General features: G+C 41.9%; 1 protein-coding gene across 3 annotated transcripts in view; it reads left to right on the top strand.

Annotated features, from left to right (window-relative positions):
- The window catches only part of CREBBP (CREB binding protein), a 185,104-nt gene that overhangs the window by 19,556 nt on the left and 142,431 nt on the right, over positions 1–23,117 (top strand). For all 3 annotated transcript variants that reach the window (XM_024215113.3, XM_024215114.3, XM_024215112.3), the window contains exon 2: positions 9,622–10,334. In XM_024215113.3, the coding sequence (XP_024070881.2) occupies positions 9,622–10,334 (713 nt within the window). The remainder of the gene's footprint in view (positions 1–9,621; positions 10,335–23,117) is intronic.

The following is a 23,117-nucleotide window of genomic DNA, read 5'->3' as shown; positions in this document are numbered from 1 at the left end:
ATATGGGTCATTCGATAATAGCCCTGTTCTGTTAATTTCTTCTGAAGCATTGGCCTCTGTTGGAGGACAGGACACTGGGGTAGACGGACCATTGGCCTAACCCAGTATGGCCATTCTTATGTTCATTGCTATTCAGAGCTTGACCAAGCTTCAGCAGAATCAAAATTAACTAGAGTCTTGTCAGTCTTGCTGTTGCGAATAAGGTTCTGAACAGCAGTAGTGAAAACTAACAATCAGCAACTTAGCTTTGTTTGGGAAAGCAATGAGTAGCACTGAAAGTAAGCACTACAGTTGTTCACTGGGGCCAGTGGGGCATGGAGATGGGTTGGATGGAGAGATGATGGAATAATTTAGAAAAGAGAAATGTAGAGAGAAATCTGGGGGGAGAAGAAACAGAAAGTAAAGAGGCAGAACGGTGTAGAAGAGAAATATAAAGAGGTCATGTAGGGAAGAGAGAAGGAAAAGATTAAATATGAACTGAAGACAACAGCTTAAGGTATACAGTGATCTCCTGTAGGAAAGAAAATAAGTAATTTTTCCTAGGTTGGTAAGAGAAATTAACAAATTCAGTGTAGTAAGTAGGGTTTGAACAAAAAATCAGCTAAATAGAAAGTTGATAATGTTACAGTTAAAGAGTATACAACAGCATTCAGGAATTTGAAAGCAGTAATAAGGAAATAAGTATGTAAGAGTGTTCAGCTGAAATCTGAGACGCAGCTAGACCCTAGCCCAGGGGTCTCAAACATGTGGCTGGCGGCCGCATGCGGCCCACAGAGTTATTAGCTGTGACCCACCAAGCTCCCCTCCCCTGCCGCCCTCACCCACTCCAGTGTGCCGCATCCCCGCTCCTCTGCCTACCTCCAGGCGCTTCCTGCCGCCAAACAGCTGTTTGCTTACGCTTTCCAGGGGAGCAGGGTGGAGGAGCGGGGAGCCGCGTGCTTAGGGGAGGAGGCGGGGCAGGGGTGGGGATTTGGGGAAGGGATTGGAATAGGGGCAGGAAGGGGTGGAGTTGGGAAGGGCTGGCAGGGGCGGGGCCTCATGGAAGGGGCAGGGTGGGGGGGTGTCAGTGGTGCGGCCCTCCAACCAATGTACTAGGCCTCATGTGGCCCTTGTGGTGATTTGAGTTTGAGATCCCTGCCCTAGCCGGCTCACATGTATAAGTACCTTCGCAGGGAGAAAAATACTAGATACTAACAGGTCCTTGACTCTAGCAGAATAATGGCTGGAAGCAGAAGCCAGGCAAATTTAAACGAAGTAAGACCCATGTTTTTAGCAATGCATGATTAACCATTGGAACAAATTACTAAGATAAGTGGTAGAGTCTCTATCTCTTGATATCTTCAAGACTGGATACCTTTCTGGAAGACATGTTTTAGCCAATCAAACACAAATTATTGGGCTCAGTATTCGGGTAACTGTGTGAAATATAATGGCCTGTAATGTATGGAAGGTTTGACTAGATGATCTAATGGTCCCTTCTGATTCTAAACTCCATCTGTGAAAATGACTGCCTCTTTTTTTTTTTTTAGTCCAAATAAGTTATACAATACAGGGTTTGTTCTAAAACCGTGGTTTTCAACCTTTTTTCATTTGTGGACCCCTAAACATTTTTGAATGGAGGTGCATAACCCTTTGGAAATCTTAGACATAGTCTGAGGACCCCCGGGGTCCGTGCACCACAGTTTGAAACCCACTGTTCTAGAATATGAATTATGTGCCTCTCCCTCAATGACAAACTGCTGACCTGATGGATACATATGCCCTGTGCTAAAATGTTTCATTTAATTAAAACATGTCTGTTAACATTCACAACTAATAGTATTGGGAAGGGGCCATTTTGGTAAAGGGGTGTTTGCAGAAAGGAGGGTGGTAATCTGGGGAAGGGGAGCTGAGTTAAGGTTAAGATTGTAGTATGTGGTAGTGGTAAAGTGGGTGGGGGAATAGAGGGTGTGTACTATTAGTCTTTGATGTCTTTTACCACTTCCTTTTGGGGTTATGTCACTTGTGTAGCAACCTTAATTATTGCATAATGAATTCTTTTGTGGGTAAATAAGCTTATTGACATAGGCCAATTTTTTATGAAGCTAGTATTCTAATGTGTATAGACATCAAAGTGATTTATTTTAAAACTTGTAAGCATCTAGAACTGTGTGTAGGTATTTAAATAATCAATCAAGATACATAAATTAAAATTATGGGGAAATTCCCCTTCAAGTCACAAAGGTGCATTTTCAGCTCTTAGTAATGTTGGACAGATACAAAGTCAACTGTTCATTTATTCAAAATACCCAAATCAGTACATGATTATGTTGGTTTAGTAATTTAAAAAATAACTGGTTTAATATGAAAGTGAAATGGCTGAACAATGAAGGCCCTTTTCCAATTGTGAAATCACTCTTAAAGCAAAATGGGAATTGTTTTTCAGTTTGACGTTGGGGGGTTGTCCCCATTTATCATTACTTTATATAATATGGTCACTATCAGCAGGAATGTTCTTATGGCCATTTAAATAAAAACCTGAATTAGTGGGTATTTTTGAAGGTATTAGCACATTAACTTTGAAAATACTATTATGAGGAAAATAATGTAGTTCTTCTGTATAATGTTTTGGGCATGATTCATCCTTCACATAGTCTAGTTATTTGATATTAAAAAATGTTGATGAGGGCATTTTTAAAAAGCCCTTTTAAGTTAGGACATAGAATGATAGGACTGGAAGGGACCTCGACAGGTCATCTAGTCCAATCCCCTGTACTCATGGCAGGACTAAGTATTATCTAGACCATCCCTGACAGGTGTTTGTCTAACCTGCTCTTAAAAATCTCCAATGATGGAGATTCCACAACCTCTCTAGGCAATTTATTCCAATGCTTAACCACCCTGGCAGGACGTTTTTCCTAACATCCAACCTAAACCTCCCTTGCTGCAATTTAAGCCCATTGCTTCTTGTCCTACCCTCAGCAGTTAAGAAAAACAATTTTCTCCCTCTTCTTTGTAACAACCTTTTATGTACTTGAAAACTGTTATGCTGTCCCGTCTCAGTCTTCTCTTCTCCTGACCAAACAAACCCAATTTTTCAATCTTCCCTCATAGGTCATGTTTTCTAGACCTTTCATCATTTTTGTTGCTCTTCTCTGGACTCTCTCCAATTTTTCCACATCTTTCCTGAGATGTGGCGCCAATATGGACATAATACTCCAGTTGAGACCTAATCAGCGCAGAGTAGAGCAGAAGAATTGCTTTTCGTGTCTTGCTTTCAACACTCCTGCTTATACATCCCAGAATGATGTTTGCTTTTTTGCAATACTGTGACACTGTTGACTCATATTTAGCTTGTGGTCCACTATGACCCCCAGATCCTTTTCCGCAGTACTCCTTCTTAGGCAGTCATTTCCCATTTTGTATGTGTGCAGCTGATTGCTCCTTCCTCAATGGAGTACTTTGCATTTGTCTTTATTGAATTTCATCCTATTTACTTCAGATCATTTCTCCAGTTTGTCCAGATCATTTTGAATTTTAATCCTATCCTCCAAAGCACTTGCAACCCCTCCCAGTTTGATGTTAACCGCGAACTTTATAAGTGTACTCTCTGCCATTATCTAAATCATTGATGAAGATACTGAGCAGAACCGGACCCAGAACTGATCCCTGCGGGACCTCACTCGTTATGTCCTTCCAGCATGACTGTGAACCACTGATAACTACTCTCTGGGAACAGTTTTCCAACCAGCTTTGCACCCACCTTATAGTAGCTCCATCTTAGGTTGCATTTCCTTAGTTTGTTTATGAGAAGGTCATGCAAGACGGTATCAAAAGCTTTACTAAAGTCAAGATATACCACGTCTACCGTCCCCACCCCCATCCACAAGGCTTGTTACCCGTCAAAGAAAGCTATCAGGTTGGTTTGACACAGTTTGTTCTTGGCAAATCTATGCTGACTGTTACTTATCACCTTATTATTGTCTATATGTTTGCAAATTGATTGCTTAATTATTTGCTCCATTATCTTTCCGGGTACAGAAGTTAACCTGTCTGGTCTGTAATTCCCTGGGTTGTCCTTATTTTCTTTTTGTAGATGGGCACTATATTCCAGTCTTCTGGAATCTCTCCAGTCTTCCATGACTTTTCAAAGATAATCGCTAATGGCTCAGATATCTCCTCAGTCAGCTCTTTGAGTATTCTAGGATGTATTTCATCAGGCCCTGGTGACTTGAAGACATCTAATTTGTCTAAGTAATTTTTACCTTGTTCTTTCCCTATTTTAGCCTCTTCTGATCCAACCTCATTTTCACTGGTATTCACTATGTTAGCTGTCCAATCACCACCAACCTTCTTGGTGAAAACTAAAACAAAGTCATTTAGCACCTCTGCCATTTCCACATTTTCTGTTATTGTCCCCCCTTTCCCCCACACTCATTGAGTAACGGGCCTACTCTGTCCTTGGTCTTCCTCTTGCTTCTAATGTATTTGTAGACTGTTTTCTTGTTACCCTTTATTTCTCTAGCTAGTTTGATCTCATTTTGTGCCTTGGCCTTTCTAATCTTGTCCATACATACTTGTGTTATTTCCTTATATTCATCCTTTGTAATTTGACCTAGTTTCCACTTTTTATAGGACTCTCTTGATTTTTAGATCATTGAAGATCTCCTGGTTAAGCCAAGGTCGTCTCTTGCCATACTTTCTATGCAGTGGGATAGTTTGCTCTTGTGCTCCTAATAATGTCTCTTTGCAAAAACTGCCCACTGTCTTCAATTGTTTTTCCTCTTAGACTTGCTTCCCATGGGATCTTACCTACAAACTCCCCGAGTTTGCTAAAGTCCGCCTTCTTGAAATCCATTATCTTTATTTTGCTGTTCTCCCTCCTACTGTTCCTTAGAATCATGAACTCTATCATTTCATGATCACTTTCACCCAAGCTGCCTTCCACTTTCAAATTCTCAACCAGTTCCTCCCTACTTTTCTAAATCAAATCTAGAACAGACTCTCTCCTAGTAGCTTTCTCCACCTTCTGAAATAAAAAAATTGTTTCCAATACATTCCAAGAACTTGTTGGATAATCTGTGCCCTGCTGTGTTGTTTTCTCAACAGGTGTCTGAGTAGTTGAAGTCCCCCATTATCACCCAGTCCTGTGTTTTGGATGACTTTGTTGCTTATTTAAAACAGGGTAGATTTGATTTAAATCACTAGTCAGGAAGATTTGTTTTAATCATGGATTTCTACATAAAAGTGCATTCTTGTTGGTTGTTATAACCTTAATACATATTCTTCACAACTCAGAGATAGATGTAGGTTTCATTTTTAGAAGGTACACACCATACATTTTTAAAGTGATTTATTTTGAAAACTTTTCAGATTAGTTTTATAGCTATATGAGAAAATGAATGATTGTTTAGTTATTTCATTTACCAAAGGTAATTGAAGCAGATAGTTCAGCTCCCAATGACTTCATAAATATCTCCAATTCAACAGGTTAATCATTAATATTTGGAGGCTTTTCTTGCCATGCTGTATTAGGAGGAGAACATCACCTGACAGACATTTAAATTGTTTTATTTAACTAAAACAACAATGTTACGTAGTCTGGATTTTTTTTCTTCAACAGCAAACATATAATATTTTAGCAAAACAAGCATATGAATTTTTGAAATTAGTTAAACATTCAAGTTTTTTAAAATCAGGGTTGTTAAAATCGTTTTAACTAAAATAGTTAAATGAATTATTTAAAAAAAAAACAAAAATTAAATTGACTGTCAGCCAGGTCAACATGAGAAACTTAAAATATTAGCTTCTGCAGCTAACTCAGTCGTCTTCACCTTCATTTTCCTCTTTGTTCGTAATCTGGAAAAGAAAAACAAACTTTCCTGCTTTTTCAGGTCCCAAACGATTTCTCAATTTGGAATGAATTAGTCCAAAGGAAGAAAATATTCTTTCTACACCGGCAGAAGAAGCTAAAAGTGAGATGATCACTTCAACAGTCTCTGAATCCAAGTGCTTAAGTGACTTCCACCAGTTCACTGGTGTGACGTTCTTTAAAACATCACCAAACGTATATTTCTTGAACGTTTTACCCTTAGCTCTGAAGTTTATTATAGTTGGCATTATGGAGGGATGATTGCTGGATGTCCATGTCATAGCCAACTCCTCTTCTTCAGCAGTTAAGGTTTGACCCTGGTACCAAGTATTGAGAATATTTGCAAGAAAATGAGCTGGAGATAGTGCTTGTCCCATTCGTTTTTTTAATGCTTGTAATTTAACTCTGTCATTGCATATTTCTCTTTTTAAGATCTCACTCCGTTCCTTCCAGATTTCAACAGCGTCAGCAATAAACCAGCTATTTCCCTGCATCTTGTTGAAGGCTACAGAAATAAGCTTCAGGGTACTCAGCATGTGTTCAACATTTCTCTTAAGCCCAATGTTGAGAACTTTAGCTGTGACAGTGCCATCTATTATTTTTCACAATTTTGTTCACAAACTGTCATCAGATTAGGCTAGTTCTTGATATAGTGCTCAAAACAGTCCACTACTGAGTTCCATTGCACATCTTGTGGGAGAGTTAGCTTGGTTCCTCCCACTTTTTTCAGAGCAGCTGCTGCAGAGTGGTTGTTATGGAAGTATTTTGCAATTTCAACAACATTAGCCTTTATTTCTGGAACACTGAAGTCTTTGGCTAGGAGGTGAATCAAATGAGCACTGCAACCATATGTTATTAGCTTGGGACTCTCTTGTAAATAGTTTAGTCTCATCTTGGATACATTTGCAGCATTGTCTAGTACTAAGTCTGTACTAGACATTTGAATTTTTTTTTCACAGTTTTATAGCTTTTACTGCTACTTCTTGTAAGTATTCTGCTGTGTGTGCATTTCCTGATGTATCAATTGTTTCTGTAAGGAAGACATTCCCTTCTTCTGTTGTCACACAAGCCCATTCAACAGGATCATTGTGGACATTGCTCCACCCATCAAGACTCAGGTTAACAATTTTACCCTCTAGACCTTTTGCACACTGCTCAATTTCTCTTTCATACGCTTTATCCAGCAATTTGCCTGCCACATCTGCTCTGTTGGGTGGACTGTATCCTGGTCTTAATGACTGAACCATGTTAGTGAAGTGTGGGTTCTCAATCATACGGAAAGGAGAGTTTGTTGCATAAACAAACTGGGCAATTTTTTCATTAATTACATCTTTTTGTAATCTGCTGGTTCTTATCACAAACTTATCTCTGGTTGTTTCTGGATGATGGAGATTTTTTTTTTCCTTTTTGCTACAGGTGATATACTGTGGCTATGTGACGTACATGAAGTGATTGAAACACTATCATAGACTCATAGACTTTAAGGTTAGAAGGGACCATTATGATCATCTAGTCTGACCTCCTGCACAATGTAGGCCACAGAATCTCACCCACCCACTCCTGTAACAAACCTCTAACCTATGCCTGAGTTATTGAAGTCCTCAAATCGTGGTTTAAAGACCTCCAAGGTGCAGAGAATCCTCCAGCAAGTGACCCGTGCCCCACGCTGCAGAGGAAGGCGAAAAACCTCCAGGGCCTCTGCCAATCTGCCCTGGAGGAAAATTCCTTCCCGACCCCAAATATGGCGATCAGTTAAACCCTGAGCATGTGGTCAAGACTCACCAGCCAGCACCCAGGAAAGAATTCTCTGTAGTGACTCAGATCCCACCCCATCTAACATCCCATCACAGACCATTGGGTATATTTACTTGCTAATAATCAAAGATCAATTAATTGCCAAAATTAGGCTATCCCATCATACCATCCCCTCCATAAACTTATCAAGCTTAGTCTTGAAGTCAGATATGTCTTCCCCCCCCCCCTACTCCCCTTAGAAGGCTGTTCCAGAACTTCACTCCTCTAATCGTCTAATTTCAAGTCTAAACTTCCTAATGTCCAGTTTATATCCATTTGTTCTTGTGTCCACATTGGTACTAAGCTTAAATAATTCCTCTCCCTCCCTGATATTTATCCCTCTGATATCTTTATAAAGAGCAATCATATCTCCCCTCAGCCTTCTTTTGGTTAGGCTAAACAAGCCAAGCTCTATGGCTACGTCTTCACTACCCGCCGATCCGGCGGGTAGCAATCGGTTTATCGGGGATCGACTTACCGCGTCTCGTGAGGACGCGGTAAAATCGATCCCTGATCGCTCTGCCGTCGACTCCGGAAATCCACCTCGACAAGAGGCGGCAGCGGAGTCGGCGGCAGCGCGGCAGCGGTCGGCTTTCCCCCGTCCTCACCACCAGGTAAGCCGACCTAAAATACGCAACTTCAGCTACGGTATTCACGTAGCTGAAGTTGCGTATCTTAGGTCGGAACACCGCTGTAGTGTAGACCTAGCCTTTGAGTCTCCTTTCATAAGACAGGTTTTCCATTCCTCAGATCATCCTAGTAGCCCTTCTCTGTACCTGTTCCAGTTTGAATTCATCCTTCTTAAACATGGGAGACCAGAACTGCACACAATATTCCAGATGAGGTCTCACCAGTGCCTTGTATAATGGTACTAACACCTCCTTATCTTTACCGGAAATACCTTGCCTGATGCATCCTAAGACCACGTTAGCTTTTTTAACGGCCATTTCACATTGGCTGCTCATAGTCATCCTGTGATCAACCAATACTCCGAGGTCCTTCTCCTCCTCTGTTACTTCCAACTGATGCGTCCCCAATTTATAACCAACATTCTTGTTATTAATCCCTAAATGCATGACCTTGCACTTTTCACTATTAAATTTCATCCTATTACTATTACTCCAGTTTACAAGGTCATCCAGATCTTCCTGTATGATATCCCGGTCCTTCTCTGTATTAGCAATATCTCCCAGCTTTGTGTCATCCGCAAACTTTATTAGCACGTTCCCACTTTTTGTGCCAAGGTCAGTAATAAAAAGATTAAATAAGATTGGTCCCAAAACCGATCCCTGAGGAACTCCATTAGTAACCTCCTTCCAGCCTGACAGTTCACCTTTCAAAAATATGACCCGTTGTAGTCTCCCCTCTAACCAGTTCCTTATCCACCTTTCAATTTTCATATTGATCCCCATCTTTTCCAATTTAGCTAATAATTCCCCATGTGGAACTGTATCAAATGCCTTACTAGGGAGACTTGAATAAAGGGAAGACTTATATGAAGAGCAATTTAGTTTGTCAATTATCTCCTGTTCCCTGCTGAATTTGCAAATGTTTGAGGAAGCTAACATTGTTAAACCTATTTTCTTTTGTTTGATGCTGTAGTGAAGTCATAACTGATGTTTTGCAAAACAACAACAAAAACAACTTAGGACAAATATGTACATTTAGTGGGGAGTACTTCCACTTAATCTGCCTTACAGAGTTTGTCATTTTGCATACATTTCAGTGCAGATGTGCTTCCCATATAAAAACAATCTATAATTACTGGTGCATCTGCAGTCTTCTTTCACTGTGGAGATATTGGTGGATATTAATGTATAATATTGTAGTAAAATAAGGCATACATTCTTGGATTTGTGTTCACATATAATGTCTCTTGTTATGGTTAAAATACAGCTATATGAACAAATAGACTATAGTCACTTTGCCTGTTCAGTGTATTTGGTATCTTATATACATTTCTGTTTAACTTGTAGATTTTGGATCTCTGTTTGACTTGGAAAATGATCTTCCTGATGAGCTGATCCCCAATGGAGAGTTAAGCCTTCTAAACAGCAGTGGGAATCTTGTTCCAGATGCAGCTTCCAAACACAAACAACTTTCTGAACTTCTAAGGGGAAACGGTAGCTCTACCCTAAATCCTGGAATTGGAAATGTGAACTCAAATAGCCCTGTCCAGCAAGGAGTTGGTAGCCAAGTTCAAGGGCAGCCGAACAGTGCTAACATTAGTAATCTGGGTGCTATGGGTAAGAGCCCTTTAAACCAGGGAGACTCTTCTGCTTCAAACCTGGCAAAGCAGGCAGCCAGCACCCCTGGACCTACCACACCTGCATCACAAGCACTGAACTCTCAAGCACAAAAGCAAGTGGGGATGGTGACAAGCAGCCCTGCAACATCACAGACTGGACCTGGAATATGTATGAATGCTAATTTCAGTCAGACTCACCAGGGCCTTCTCAACAGTAACTCTGGCCACAATTTAATGAATCAGCCTCAGCAAGGACAAGGGCAGGTAATGAATGGATCTCTTGGGGCAGCTGGAAGAGGAAGGGGAGCAGGAATGCAATATTCTGCCCCTTCCATGCAAGGGAATGCAGGCAGTGTGCTGGCAGAGACTTTAACCCAAGTATCACCACAGATGGCTGGTCACACAGGCCTGAACACAGCACAGACAGGAGCAATGGCAAAAGTATGTACATAGAATTTATAAAGTTATATCTGTCTAGATGCATATTTTTCCTCCAGGTATCTGAGAAACTGATTTTAGTAACTGATAGAAATTCAGGTGCCTTGAAAGTATTTGTTTTTTTCAGTTTTTATTAGGTGTAAATTAGATATCCCTGGTTCATGTAAAACTAAGATACAAGACTTTTTGTAGCGATGAGTGTAATTTAACTCTGTTTAGGTAAAGATCCTAAACAGATCACATTTCTGAGCGGAAGAGGAAACTTTTGGTCCTGCTTAAGTAATCTATTTATCATGTGAAAATTTTAAAGGTTTCATGCTTACAGTAGGATATGTGTAATTTAAAGAAAATTGGGTCTTGAAGTTACATTTTAAAATTAGCCTAAGACTATAAATTCTATGTATCAAGTCTTTTCAGCAGTAAATACGTTTCACTGTTTAAAAAAGATTCTGATTCAACTCTGATTCTCTTATAGCTTATTGCATTCCATTGTGTGTAGTAAGAAAAATAAAAGAGGAAAAATATGCTTTGTGAATTCTGCTCTTATCAGTTTCAGGCATTAGGATGTCCTGAAAATGAGACACTAAAAACAGTGATTTTCATTGTACCATCATAAATGAAAATGTCTGTTTAGAATCTCTTTGAAGAAGGCTAAAACTAGGACAAAATCTTGCTAGTAAGTTATTGGAAGAGAAGAATTTAGTGGTCCAAAAAAGAGAAAAGGTGACTTGTTGACCATTTCTGTATGCTTCACTTTAGCAAACCGAAAAAGTGTATATTTAAAGCTAAACAGATTTAGTACTGATAAAGGTGCTGGACTGACAGGCTTGAAGATATGTACCTGTTTACAGAAAAATTACAGAATAGGCACAGGCAATACAAGCTTCTCCATACTGCCATGTCAGTGTGATTCCATTGAAGTCTTTGGCTTCTTTGCTTAAAGACAGGTACCAGTTAGCAGAATTATAGTGACTGTTTTTGTTATGCAGACACCTGTCTGTCAGAGAGCTATGAGACCATCAGAGACAGTACAAGTATGTGAGTGGCAAGTCACCCATTTATAGCGTCCTTTTTCCTCTCTCCCCCTACAGCTGAAGAGCAGAGTCAGAGGGTTTTGTATTTATTGCGTTTATTGATCTGGTCTATAACAAATCTATTGGTGGGTGTGGAAAAGTCATGTTTCACAAGTTAAACAAAACTGCTATTGTCAGTCTCCTTTCATATTGGAATCTCAGGGACCCCACTTTTGTATTTTGTTGCTGTAGTTACAACTTTGAGATATTGGAAAAGTGTAAAAGTCGTGCTAGTTTTGGAGACTGACATCCTATTTTAGCCACTGAACGCTGAAAAAGACAAATTCAATTTCCATTCCCACTCAGTTCTTTACACTTCTGCTGAAACTGCAAACAAGAATGCATTGAGTAGTTTGGTGATGTGGCTACATATCCCCTTGGGTTCTGTTCTGAAGACTGTTAATTTCATATAGGCCACTAGGCTAAACATGACAGAGGAAGAACATGTTTTCTGTGTGAAGTCTAGTCTACCAGCCACTTCACTCCTTCAGCAGCTGGGAGTGCAGAGCTTTCCAGTAAGGAATTTCCCTGGACCCCGTCTGAGGGTTGGGGATTATTTTAGTATCACTCTTGGTTGCAGTGTGTTAAATTTGTTGGTTCGTTGCTGACAGAAGTTGGGGCACAAATTCTTCTTCTCTTCCCCGTTGGGAGATGATTTTCTTTATTTTAAGGAAGGGAAGCTTAAAGGTCTAAACAGATTGGCAGCATGATGTAAAGCTGAGCATACTTATCAGTCTATGGACCTAAACATTTAGATGTGCTTTGTATAAAGATTAACTGCTATAGTTACAGGAAAAGAATGGTTATTGGAAGGTGACTAGAGAAAGGGGTAGGTGATTATTTTCTCTTACTAGATTTGTTTTTCTCTGAAATGTGTGGAAATGGAATGAAAATATCTAATTATTTGGCTTATTTCCATTTTTTTAAAAAGTAAGCCATTGGAGCAGGTTTCTTTAACTTCTACACGGCTGTGTGTTATGTAGGTTATAACTCGCTTGTATGCACTTAGGGTGAAATGGACCTTGGGGCAGAGGTCCTTACTTGGGCCCCCTGTCCTGGAGTTAATTTTACCAGTTTTGAATAAGGATGACTTATCTTCCTACTGTATTTTCCACTGCCTGCATCCGATGAAGTGGGTTTTAGCCCACGAAAGCTTATGCTCAAATTTGTTAGTCTCTAAGGTGCCAGAAGTACTCTTCGTTCTTTTTGCTGATACAGACTAACACGGCTACCACTCTGAAGCCTGTCACCATGCAAGGCACTGCATTTAGCTGTATGAAGTGGAAATCCATCAACTTCATGAAAAAACTTGTAAAGAAGACATCATCTTCCTTTCCAAATGCAAACAGATGGACATCATACCAAAAGGACTGAAGGTAAAAAATCCATTACAATCTACATACCATACAGACTATGCTGACAGATTATGCCACACTCTCTCAAAGAAACAGCGGAACCACCTGATCAACATCCTATACAGCAAACGGAAAGATCAAGAATGAGCTCTCAAAACTGGATACTCTCATAAAAAACCAACCTTCCACACAAACTTCCTCGTAGCTTGGCTTTACAAAAACGAGACAAGCCATTTACAACACTCACTTTGCTTCTCTACAAAGGAAAAAGGACACTAAACTATCCAAACTATTACATGCCACAAGGGGCCACAACAGTGGTTCCTTTAACCCACCCAACAATATTGTTAATCTATCCAGTTAGATTCTTTTGCTGGGCTAAGAGTATGTCCTATCTTGGGGCCTCTCCTTCTGCCCCTTCACCCCCACGAACGTGATACAGTTCTGTGGTGACCTAGAATCCTACTTTCGACATCTCTGACTCAAGGAATATTTCCAAAACACCTCTGAACAGCATACTAACCCACAGAAACCTTCCTACCAACATTACAAAAAGAAGGATTCTGCGTGGACTCCTCCTGAAGGTCGAAACAACAGACTGGACTTCTACATAGTGCTTCCGCCGACGTGCACGGGCTGAAATTGTGGGAAAACAGCATCACTTGTCCCATAATCTCAGCCGTGCAGAACACAATGCCATCCACAGCCTCAGGAACAACTCTGACGACATAATCAAAAAGACTGACAAAGGAGATGCTGTCGTCATCATGAATAGGTCAGAATATGAACAAGAGACTGCTAGGCAGCTCTCTAACACCACATTCTACAGGCCTTTACCCTCTAATCCCACTGAGGGTTACCAAAAGAAACTACACCATCTGCTCAAGAAACTCCCTGAAAAAGCACAAGAACAAATCTGCACAGACACACCCTTAGATCCCCAACCAGGGGTATTTTATCTGCTACCCAAGATCCATAAACCTGGAAATCCTGGATACCCCATCATCTCAAGCATTGGCATCCTGACAGCAGGATTGTTTGGCTATGTAGACTATCTCCTCAGGCCCTACGCTACCAGCACTCCTAGCTATCTTCGAGACACCACTGACTTCCTGAGGAAACTACAGTCCATTGGTGATCTTCCAGAAAACACCATCCTGGCCACTATGGATGTAGAAGCCCTCTACATCAACATTCCACACAAAGATGGACTACAAGCTGTCAGGAACAGTATCCCCGATTAATGTCACGACAAACCTGGTGGCTGAACTTTGTGATTTTTGTCCTCACCCACAACTATTTCATATTTGGGGACAATGTATACCTTCAAGTCAGCGCCACTGCTATGGGTACCCGCATGGCCCCACAGTATGCCAACATTTTTATGGCTGACTTAGAACAACGCTTCCTCAGCTCTCTTCCCCTAATACCCCTACTCTACTTGTGCTACATTGATGACATCTTCATCATCTGGACCCATGGAAAAGAAGCCCTTGAGGAATTCCACCATGATTTCAACAATTTCCATCCCACCATCAACCTCAGCATGGACCAGTCCACACAAGAGATCCACTTCCTGGACACTACAGTGCTAATAATCGATGGTCACATAAACACCACCCTATACCAGAAACCTACTGACTGTTATACTTACCTGCATGCCTCCAGCTTTCATCCAGACCACACAACACGATCCATTGTCTACAGCCAAGCTCTAAGATACAACCGCATTTGCTTCAACCCCTCAGACAGAGACAAACACCTGCAAGATCTCTATCAAGCGTTTTTAAAACTACAGTACCCACCTGCTAAAGTGAAGAAACAGATTGACAGAGCCAGAAGAGTACCCAGCAGTCACCTACTACAGGACAGGCCCAACAAAGAAAGTAACAGAACGCCACTAGCTGTCACCTTCAGCCCCCAACTAAAACCTCTCCAGTGCATTATCAAGGATCTACAACCTATCCGGAAGGACGATCCCTCACTCTCACAGATCTTGGGAGACAGGCCAGTCCTCGCTTACAGACAGCCCCCCAACCTGAAGCAAATACTCACTAGCAACCACACAACAAAAACACTAACCCAGGAACCTATCCTTGCAACAAAGCCCGTTGCCAACTCTGTCCACATATCTATTCAGGGGACACCATCATAGGACCTAATCACATCAGCCATACCATCAGGGGCTCGTTCACCTGCACATCTACCAATGTGATATATGCCATCATGTGCCAGCAATGCCCCTCTGCCATGTACATTGGCCAAACCAGACAGTCGCTATGCAGAAGAATAAATGGACACAAATCAGAGGTCAAGAATGACAACATTCAAAAACCAGTCAGAGAACACTTCAGCCTCCCTGGTCACTAAATTACAGACCTCAAAGTTGCAATGCTCCAACAAAAAAACCTTCAAAAACAGACTCCAACAAGAAACTGCAGAATTGGAATTAATTTGCAAACTGGACACTATTAAATTAGGTTTTACTTTGTGTAATGACCCATCCACTCCCAGGCTTTATTCACGCCTATTTCCCCATGCTAATTTTTCCCCCTACTGTTACTCAGACCTTCTTGTCAACTGTTTGAAATGGGCCATCGTGATTATCACTACAAACTTCTTTTCTCCTGCTGATAATAGCCCACCTTAATTGATTACTCTCGTTATAGTTGGTATGGCAACACCCATTTTTTCATGTTCTGTGTATATATATCTTCCTACTGTATTTTCCACTGAATGCATCCAGTGAAGTGGGTTTTAGCCCACGAAAGCTTATGCTCAAATTGTTAGTCTCTAAGGTGCCACAAGTACTCCTCGTTCTTTTTATCAAACTGAATGGAGGTCATGTGACTTCTGTTTTTTTATTCTGTGGTGCCATTCTATTTTCATTTTTTAAAAAGATCTTATCAGTGACATGTCTTTCTGATTGTTTGAAATGTAAGTTCTCTGTTGCAGAGACCTTACAATCTGTGGCCCTGATCTTGCAATGCATTGAGTTCTAAACTGAGTATGTGGAAGAGTGTGGTTTGCTTAGTGCCGCAAAAAGAAGGCTGAGAGATTATATGACTTCTCTGGATAAATACATTAAGGGGTAAATACTAGGGAGGGTGAAAAGCTGTTTAAGCTAAACGATAATGTTGGTACAAGAACAAATTGGTATAAATTAGCCATGAACAAATTCAGGCTGGAAACTAGAAGGCCATCAGAGGGGTCAGGTTCTGGAATAGCCTGCCAATAGGAATTGTGGGGGCAAACAGCTTATTTAGTTTTAAGAAGAGCTGGGCAAATTTAGTGCGGTTGTACGACAGGTTGCTTGTGATGGTTGGGGGCAGGGCTCAACAGCGTTGGACTCACTTCTGGCTTATGTCTTATGTTCCTAAAAGCTCATGCTTCAGGGTTTCAGCCAGTTTTCTGCAGGGGTCAGAAAGATTAGCAAAAGATTAAGGGAAAAAATAGTATTCTAGTGGTTTTGTTTTTTTTTTTAACCCCTTCCTCTGAAAGCATAGGGGAGGCCATGGATGGAGGGGAAGGCCAGGGCTCTGAGGTGGCACTGAGCATTCTCTCTGATGCTTGCCTGGCTGATTATGTGCTCAGGATCTGACTGATTGCAATATGCGAGTCCAGGAAGGAATTTTAGCTTAGCAGCAATCTTGGGGAGGGGTTTGTTTTCCTCTTCAGCATGTAGTTGTGGATCACTTGCCAGGGTTATCTGGGTATATCTTAATCATTTCTCTGCCATTGTGGGGGCCTTTGGCATTGGTGTGGTTTGGTCCCTCGGGGGCCTTGGTCCCTCCTGTGGCACATAATAGTGTAGCCTCTTATGGGCTGTCAGGCTTTGGTCTAATTTTGGTTGTTGGATTTAGGGTGTAGGTGCTGGGTGGTATTGGTGGCCTGTGCTACATGGGAGGTCAGACTATATGATGTGGTGGTTCCTTCTGGCCTTAAACTGTGTGATTCTGTGAGAAAGACCTGGACCTAATTGTGCTTTAGTTTTAGAAAAGCAAAGCAAATGTTAGGTTGCATAAGGAAATGGAGGAAAATACTGAAAATATAATACCATTATATAAATTAGTGGTATGCCCTCACATAGAATAAATACTGTGTTCAGTTCTGATCACCCTGTCTCAAATAGGTTATGGCAGAGAGTGAATTCAGAGGTGCATGGCGAGAACAGTTAAAGGCACAGAAACATTTCCATGTGGAAAGATTGGGTCTGTTAGCCATAGAGGACATGAATAAGAGAGGACAGGATAAAAGTGTATAATACAGTGGTACAGTGAAGGTAAATCAGGAACTAATACTCATACCCTTGAAAGAAAAGAAGTAGGAGAACTACAGCAAAATTTAAAATTAAAAAAAGGAATTTCATGCATTGCACAACTAGCCTGTGGAACTCATTTGTCACTTGATATAAGTGTGACATTTTAATTAGCCTTCCTCTTTATTATTCACTTTTTAATCTTTAATTGTTCATTTATTAAGACAATAAAACACACTAAGCTGTTTCTGCATCCTAAGTATACTAATTCAGAACTGATGGTTCTCCTTCGAGTGATTGTGAATCTATACATTCCACTGTAGGCATATGTGTACCCAGTACAATCGAGTTGGAGACTTTTGCCAACAGTACCGCTGGATTGCACATATGCTCCTGCCCTCCTCATGCACAGAGCAGGGGACAAAAAGGTGACATGGCTGCTGCCTCCCTCTCAGTTCCTTCTTACCAACCTGTGGGAGTTGGAGCTTCCTGTCACTCGTGAGCCTTGGTTAACCAGTTTAGAAAGAGAGATTCTCATTTGGTATATAGTTCATTTAATTTAGTTATAGTATTAGTTAGTTGATAGTTTTTTTTGGTATGCAGTAATCTCTTGGATTTAAACAATGTGCCACGTGCTGGGCTGTTATCCTTATCACTGGTAGACACAATAGTTACCTGATTTGTTTTGGTGAGGGATCTATGCCTCTGTACCATGCTCCCCATGAGAATGAAAAAACAGGAATTTCCGCCTTAAGGTTCATCATCTTAAAAAAGTGACATGTCCCTCTTCAGGGCCTGACCCTCACTACGAGAAAGCAGAGAGCTCCTCTACGGGGAGTGCCCTATTTGGTTGCCACTACTTTGAAGCCTCTTTCGGGTGAGGAATGTAGATCTTCCTCCTCTCCCGCAGCTTCCTCAGAGTGCTCAAAACCTTCTGAAGCTGATGGGCCATGCTCCTTATCTCTCAGAAAAGCACAAAAATAGTCCTCTGGTACAGAGTGGCAGTCTGGTTGTAAGCAACACACCCACCAGCAATCTGAGGTGGCACTGTCAAATACGGATCCAGTGGGGCTGCCAAACATTTCACAAAGACAAGGTTTCTCTTAGGCATAAAGTTGGGGTCTGGCCTAAGGTTATATCTGCGTTCCACTTCAATCAGACCATTCATCTTCTGGTATGTGTTCCAAAACCTTGCTCTAGTAAAGTCATTGGGAAGCTCCCTACTTTGGATGTTGGAGAGCTCTATCCATGTGGTCCACAAAAGTTTTTTAGGTTATCTCCTAGACTCTTTGTAGGCTCATTCTACCCCAAACTCTTTAGTAGTTCGGCAAATGAACAGTCAAGGAAGTTGTTCCCCAGGTCTATACTGAAATACAGGGAATTTAAGAGATTGGATTTATATAGTAAAAGGCCTATACTACTGTGAGCCTTCAAATGAGGGTGTCATACTATCAGGCTTTATTAGCTAAGTATTCCTTTATTAATTGGTCAGGAATTTCTGTATTCACAAACCAGTTGTCAGAGGATTATAAAGAGCAGTTCTTGATCAATGCCTCAATGATCAATGCCTCTGAAGGTCACTTCACTGCCTGGACATCTCTCAAAGGCTATCAACGCATCTAACGTGGCTTTATGTTCAGTGGCGACATGCATCTCAGAGGTATTCTTCTTGGTTGCAGGCCACCAGCATCCAAAAGGAACTATGGACTTGCTATTTGAGGGCACTAAGTTTTGTTTTTTCAGAAGACCAATGATGCCATGCACATGTCAAGAGTCCCATCGAACTCTTCACGCTCTGGGAGTTTATACCCTAGTGACAAACACGACAAGCACAGCATAGACCTTCCTACTATTCAAGACTTCAGGATGTCCCTAGATGGAGATATAAACTTCCTACATATCACCTATCAGCTTTGTTCACAGCAGGCCCTTCTCTTAGATCTTGGCTTCATTAGGGTCATCTTGTCATCACAGTTGTGGACAGCATAGAGACTGTAAATCATCTAAAAAAATTTGACATCTCCCTTCATCCCCCAGTTTGGAGATATCTATCTTTCTTTTACAGTGAAAGGACAGCAATCCTTTTCGACAGTTGGGATTTCAGCACTGTGCAGGAGGGAAATGTTAGCTAGTTCATTTCCGTCCCCTTCCCAAACCCCGCTTCCCATCCCTTTTCTGGGACCCATTTCACAAGGCTATATTAATGTTAAGAGACTTTTAGTCTCTTTTTGATCAGAGAGCAATAGCAGAAATTACTTACCAACCCAGAGGGAAAGGGTTTTATTCCCGCTATTTCCTGATTCCCCAAAAGGGAGGCTGTCTTTGGCTCCTCCTAGATATAAGAAAGTTGAACATATTAATCAAGAAAATCAAGTTCAAAATGGTTACCCTTGCATCTATTATCCTATCCATAGTGATGAGGGATTGGTATGCTCACTTTCTGTGGCCAGGATTGAAGGATCTTCGATACGAAGTAGGGAATGTGCACTACCAGTACGTGGTTCTGCTCTTTGTTGAAAGAAGTAAAGGGGAACTGGTTACAGACCAGCATGTATATCGCTGCATTTCTGACTTTATCAAGCTCTGTTATAATCTAGCAAATGTTGTTCTTCCTTCTAGAATAACGGCCCATTCTACAAGAGCTCATTCCAGTTCATCAGCCTTCTTGAGTAACATACTGATGTGGACGTTGGCAAGGCAGCAATGTGGTCATTGGTACATACCTTCTCCAGACACTGTTAACACTCACGCTTTCCCGGGCAATGCCAATTTTGGCAAGTCAGTGCTACCGTCTCTCTTCATGTAATCCAAAGTTTTATCACCTGTAAGGGAATAGCTGATGAGTCACCTTCACTGGAATATGTATGTGCACAATCACTTGAAGAATTGAAAATGGTTTCTTTCCTGTTCCGTAACTACGGTTCTTTGAGATTGCTGTGCATACATACATTATACAACCGTCCCACCATCCTCCTAGTTCAGGTATTAGACGACTGTGTGAAGAAACAAGGAGGCAGCAGCCATGCCCCCTGCTCACTGCACAAGGATGCATTTGTCTCCTAGTGGTACTGCTGGCAAAAGTCTCCAACTTGAGTTCATTGGGTGCACATAAACCTACACTGGAATGTATACGTGCACAAGACATCGCAAAGAGCAGTTACCATACAGGGAAGTAACTGTTTTCTTGCACCATAGCTTTTAGTTTTGAGGGCCTTTCAGGATTGCTCTGCTCTGACCACCTCTTTCCATTTTTCTTCTCACTGGTGTCAGTCACAGTAGTTCATCCCATGTTAGTGGAGCTTTTTTGGTTGGTTTTCTTTTTCCCATGGTTTTTCCCTCAATGATAGAGGGGAAAATTTGAGAAAGGCAGAAAGTGCCTCTATGAACTGTTTTGAAGCTGAAGCTTGTTCTGAAGGGAAGTGTGAGTTGGATTGGCATTTACATTGAGCTACATCACTGTGCCCTTGGGATCACACATGTCCTATCCATCCACATTAATGTGTCCTGGATTCTCCTAAGATCTTGGAGGATAAAGCTTGCCTTTGAGTCAGAACTAGAAAGGTGCATGGTGAGTGATCTGACAGTAGGCTTCCAGACCTTTAAGAAAAGAACATTTTTTCCCATGCCTTTCACTCCTTGGCTATTCAGTCCCAGGAAGAGTTTGCCAAATTAAAAGGATATTGGAGAAGAGCAACTAAAATGCCTAGGCAGTTGCAAAGGGATTTACTTACATGGGACAAATATAAGCAAGATGTGCAGAGAATGGCTAAACAGTTTTAACACCTAGCAGTCAATATACTGGAAGAATATCTGCACCAAGAGTAAATATTTAGATACAACTAGAGCTAATGTGTTGAACATCAGGAAAAATTTCATCACATGAGATCTGTTAGGCTGGGAGATGTTGTCCCAAGTGCAGTGGTTGGAAAGCATTATCACTTGGACCACTTTAAAATAGACACAACAAAGCGTTATAAATATACGGTAAGGAACAATCTTGTAGTCTCCATGGAATGACCTAGATTAACTAGTGTTCTTCTTTGAATAGTGTCCCTATGAGTGCTCCACTGTAGGTGTATCTGCGCCTCTAATCGGATAATTTAGGTAACTGTGTCCATTCAGCCCACACATGCGCTCTCCCTCCCTTGTGATCTGCCTCCAGGCTATCTAGTACTGCGCAGGTGAACCTCCCTCAGTTCTTTCTCGGCCGCCTTTAGCCAGGCACGGAGTAAGCAGTAGTCCCTTCCTTCTTGGCCTTGATAAGTGTTTAGTAGAAGCAGTAAATGTTCTTAGACTTTCCGCTTTCGTTTAATTTTTCACGTTTCCAGCCCTTGTTCAGGGGGGATCACCTTCTCATGGACATTTAGTCGTTGAATTAAGTTTTTCAGTTCTTTAAATAAAGAAACAAAAACCATACCTTTCACGTTTCCCTGCCTTTTGGGGGTGATTGTCCCAGGAGAGGCATGCCTGGTTCTCCTGGCTTCAAGAAGTGCCTCTTTTGCAACGAGGCAATCCCAATAATGGACAGATACTTTCATTGTGTCCGGTGCCTGGGGGACACACACGTTCTTTCTGCCAGAAGCTAAAGGCGAGATCTCATAAGAACCGGGAGCTCAAGTTAAACTTCTAATGGAGGGTTCTCTTCAGCTGCTGACTGAACCCAGTTCTCCAGGATGAAGATTGTCCACAGAGCCTTCAACATCCAGAGGGGTAGAGTTGTGAAAGAAGTTGTCTGATTCCCCTCCCATCCCCTCTCCCCCCGCAAAGCCTCTAGAAAAAGGGCTCCAAGCCCTCAAACTTGAGTCCTTGGCCAGACAGAGGGGATCCCCGGTGTGCTTGGCCACCTTGGTACTGACGGCTCGGAAGCACAGTACCCAGAAATATCAGGGAACTGCCTGTATGAACTCTGCGGCACTGCCTAAGGACCTGATGGGCACAGGTGCAGAGGCAATGTCACCACCTCCCAGAGATAAAGACAGAGACCAAACAGTCTCTAAAAGATCAGCACAGACAAAACCATCCTTGTTCACAGAGTGTGGCAAAACACCCCTCATCGTAGTGTTCCTCCCATAAACAACTTGTGATACCAACGAGTTGACACCGACACTCCTCAATGGTACCGAGTGTATCAACAGTATTGCAAGAGTTCTGTTCTTGAGGGACCTGGCAGTCACCGAAGAACCGGAATCCCCACTACTTGGCACCAGAGCCCCGGTTCCAAGCATGTCTAGGTCCCCTGAATCACAGCTAACACTGGGCCATTTACCCACAGTGCCCCAGTCAGCACCACCCTTCTCCAGCGAGGAATCTGTCATCTTGGTCACTGTCCATCTTTCCCTGTTCTCTCAAAATGTCCCACCATTGCAACATCAGGGACCTCCCCAACTGTTCCCTTATGCCAACCTTCAATCCAGTATAGTCCTTCGTGAGCGCCACCACTACCATTTCCACCCTCTTCCCCCCGTGGCCGTATTGGGATCCATGGGTGATATATGGATTTATACCAGGCGAGCATCCTTTGTCTGTCATAAAGAATCCATCAGGCGGTCCCTACGGCTTCAGTGTCCAGGGGCCCAGAGCCTGAGGAAGAAACTTTTGAAGGGCAGGAGGCCAGACTTTGAAGTGGAGACTACCCCACCAGCAAACTTCAGACTCGCCGTATGAGGCTGTGAAGCCCCCTCCTTCATCACTAGCTGATGACTTGAGGCTCTTTCAGGACCTTACTAAGAGGGTGGCAGTTGAGCTTCAAATTCCCCTACAGATTGTGACAGATACACACCACAAGGTGGTAGATATTCTACACACTTAACAAGGTGCTCCTGGATCCTTCCAAGGTCATCTGGCAGACACCAGCTTCCATTGCACCAACGTGCAAGAGCTGACAAGAAGTACTGTGTCCCTGCTAAAGAGGCAGACTTTCTCTCTACGCACCCTCAACCTAACTGTATTGTTGTGGATGCAGTTAATGCACAGGGAAAACAACATCATGCCAAATCAACTCCTAATGATAGACTGGAAGATGCTAGACCTGTTTGGGAGGAAGGCGTACATGTTGGGGACCTTACAATTCAGGCTGCCAAACTACAAGCCGTAATGGCTA

Source organism: Terrapene carolina, unplaced genomic scaffold (assembly GCF_002925995.2).
Source record: "Terrapene carolina triunguis isolate 2854851 unplaced genomic scaffold, T_m_triunguis-2.0 Scaffold695, whole genome shotgun sequence".
NCBI classification, from domain to species: domain Eukaryota; kingdom Metazoa; phylum Chordata; order Testudines; family Emydidae; genus Terrapene; species Terrapene triunguis.
This window is presented reverse-complemented; position numbering and strand designations above follow the sequence as displayed.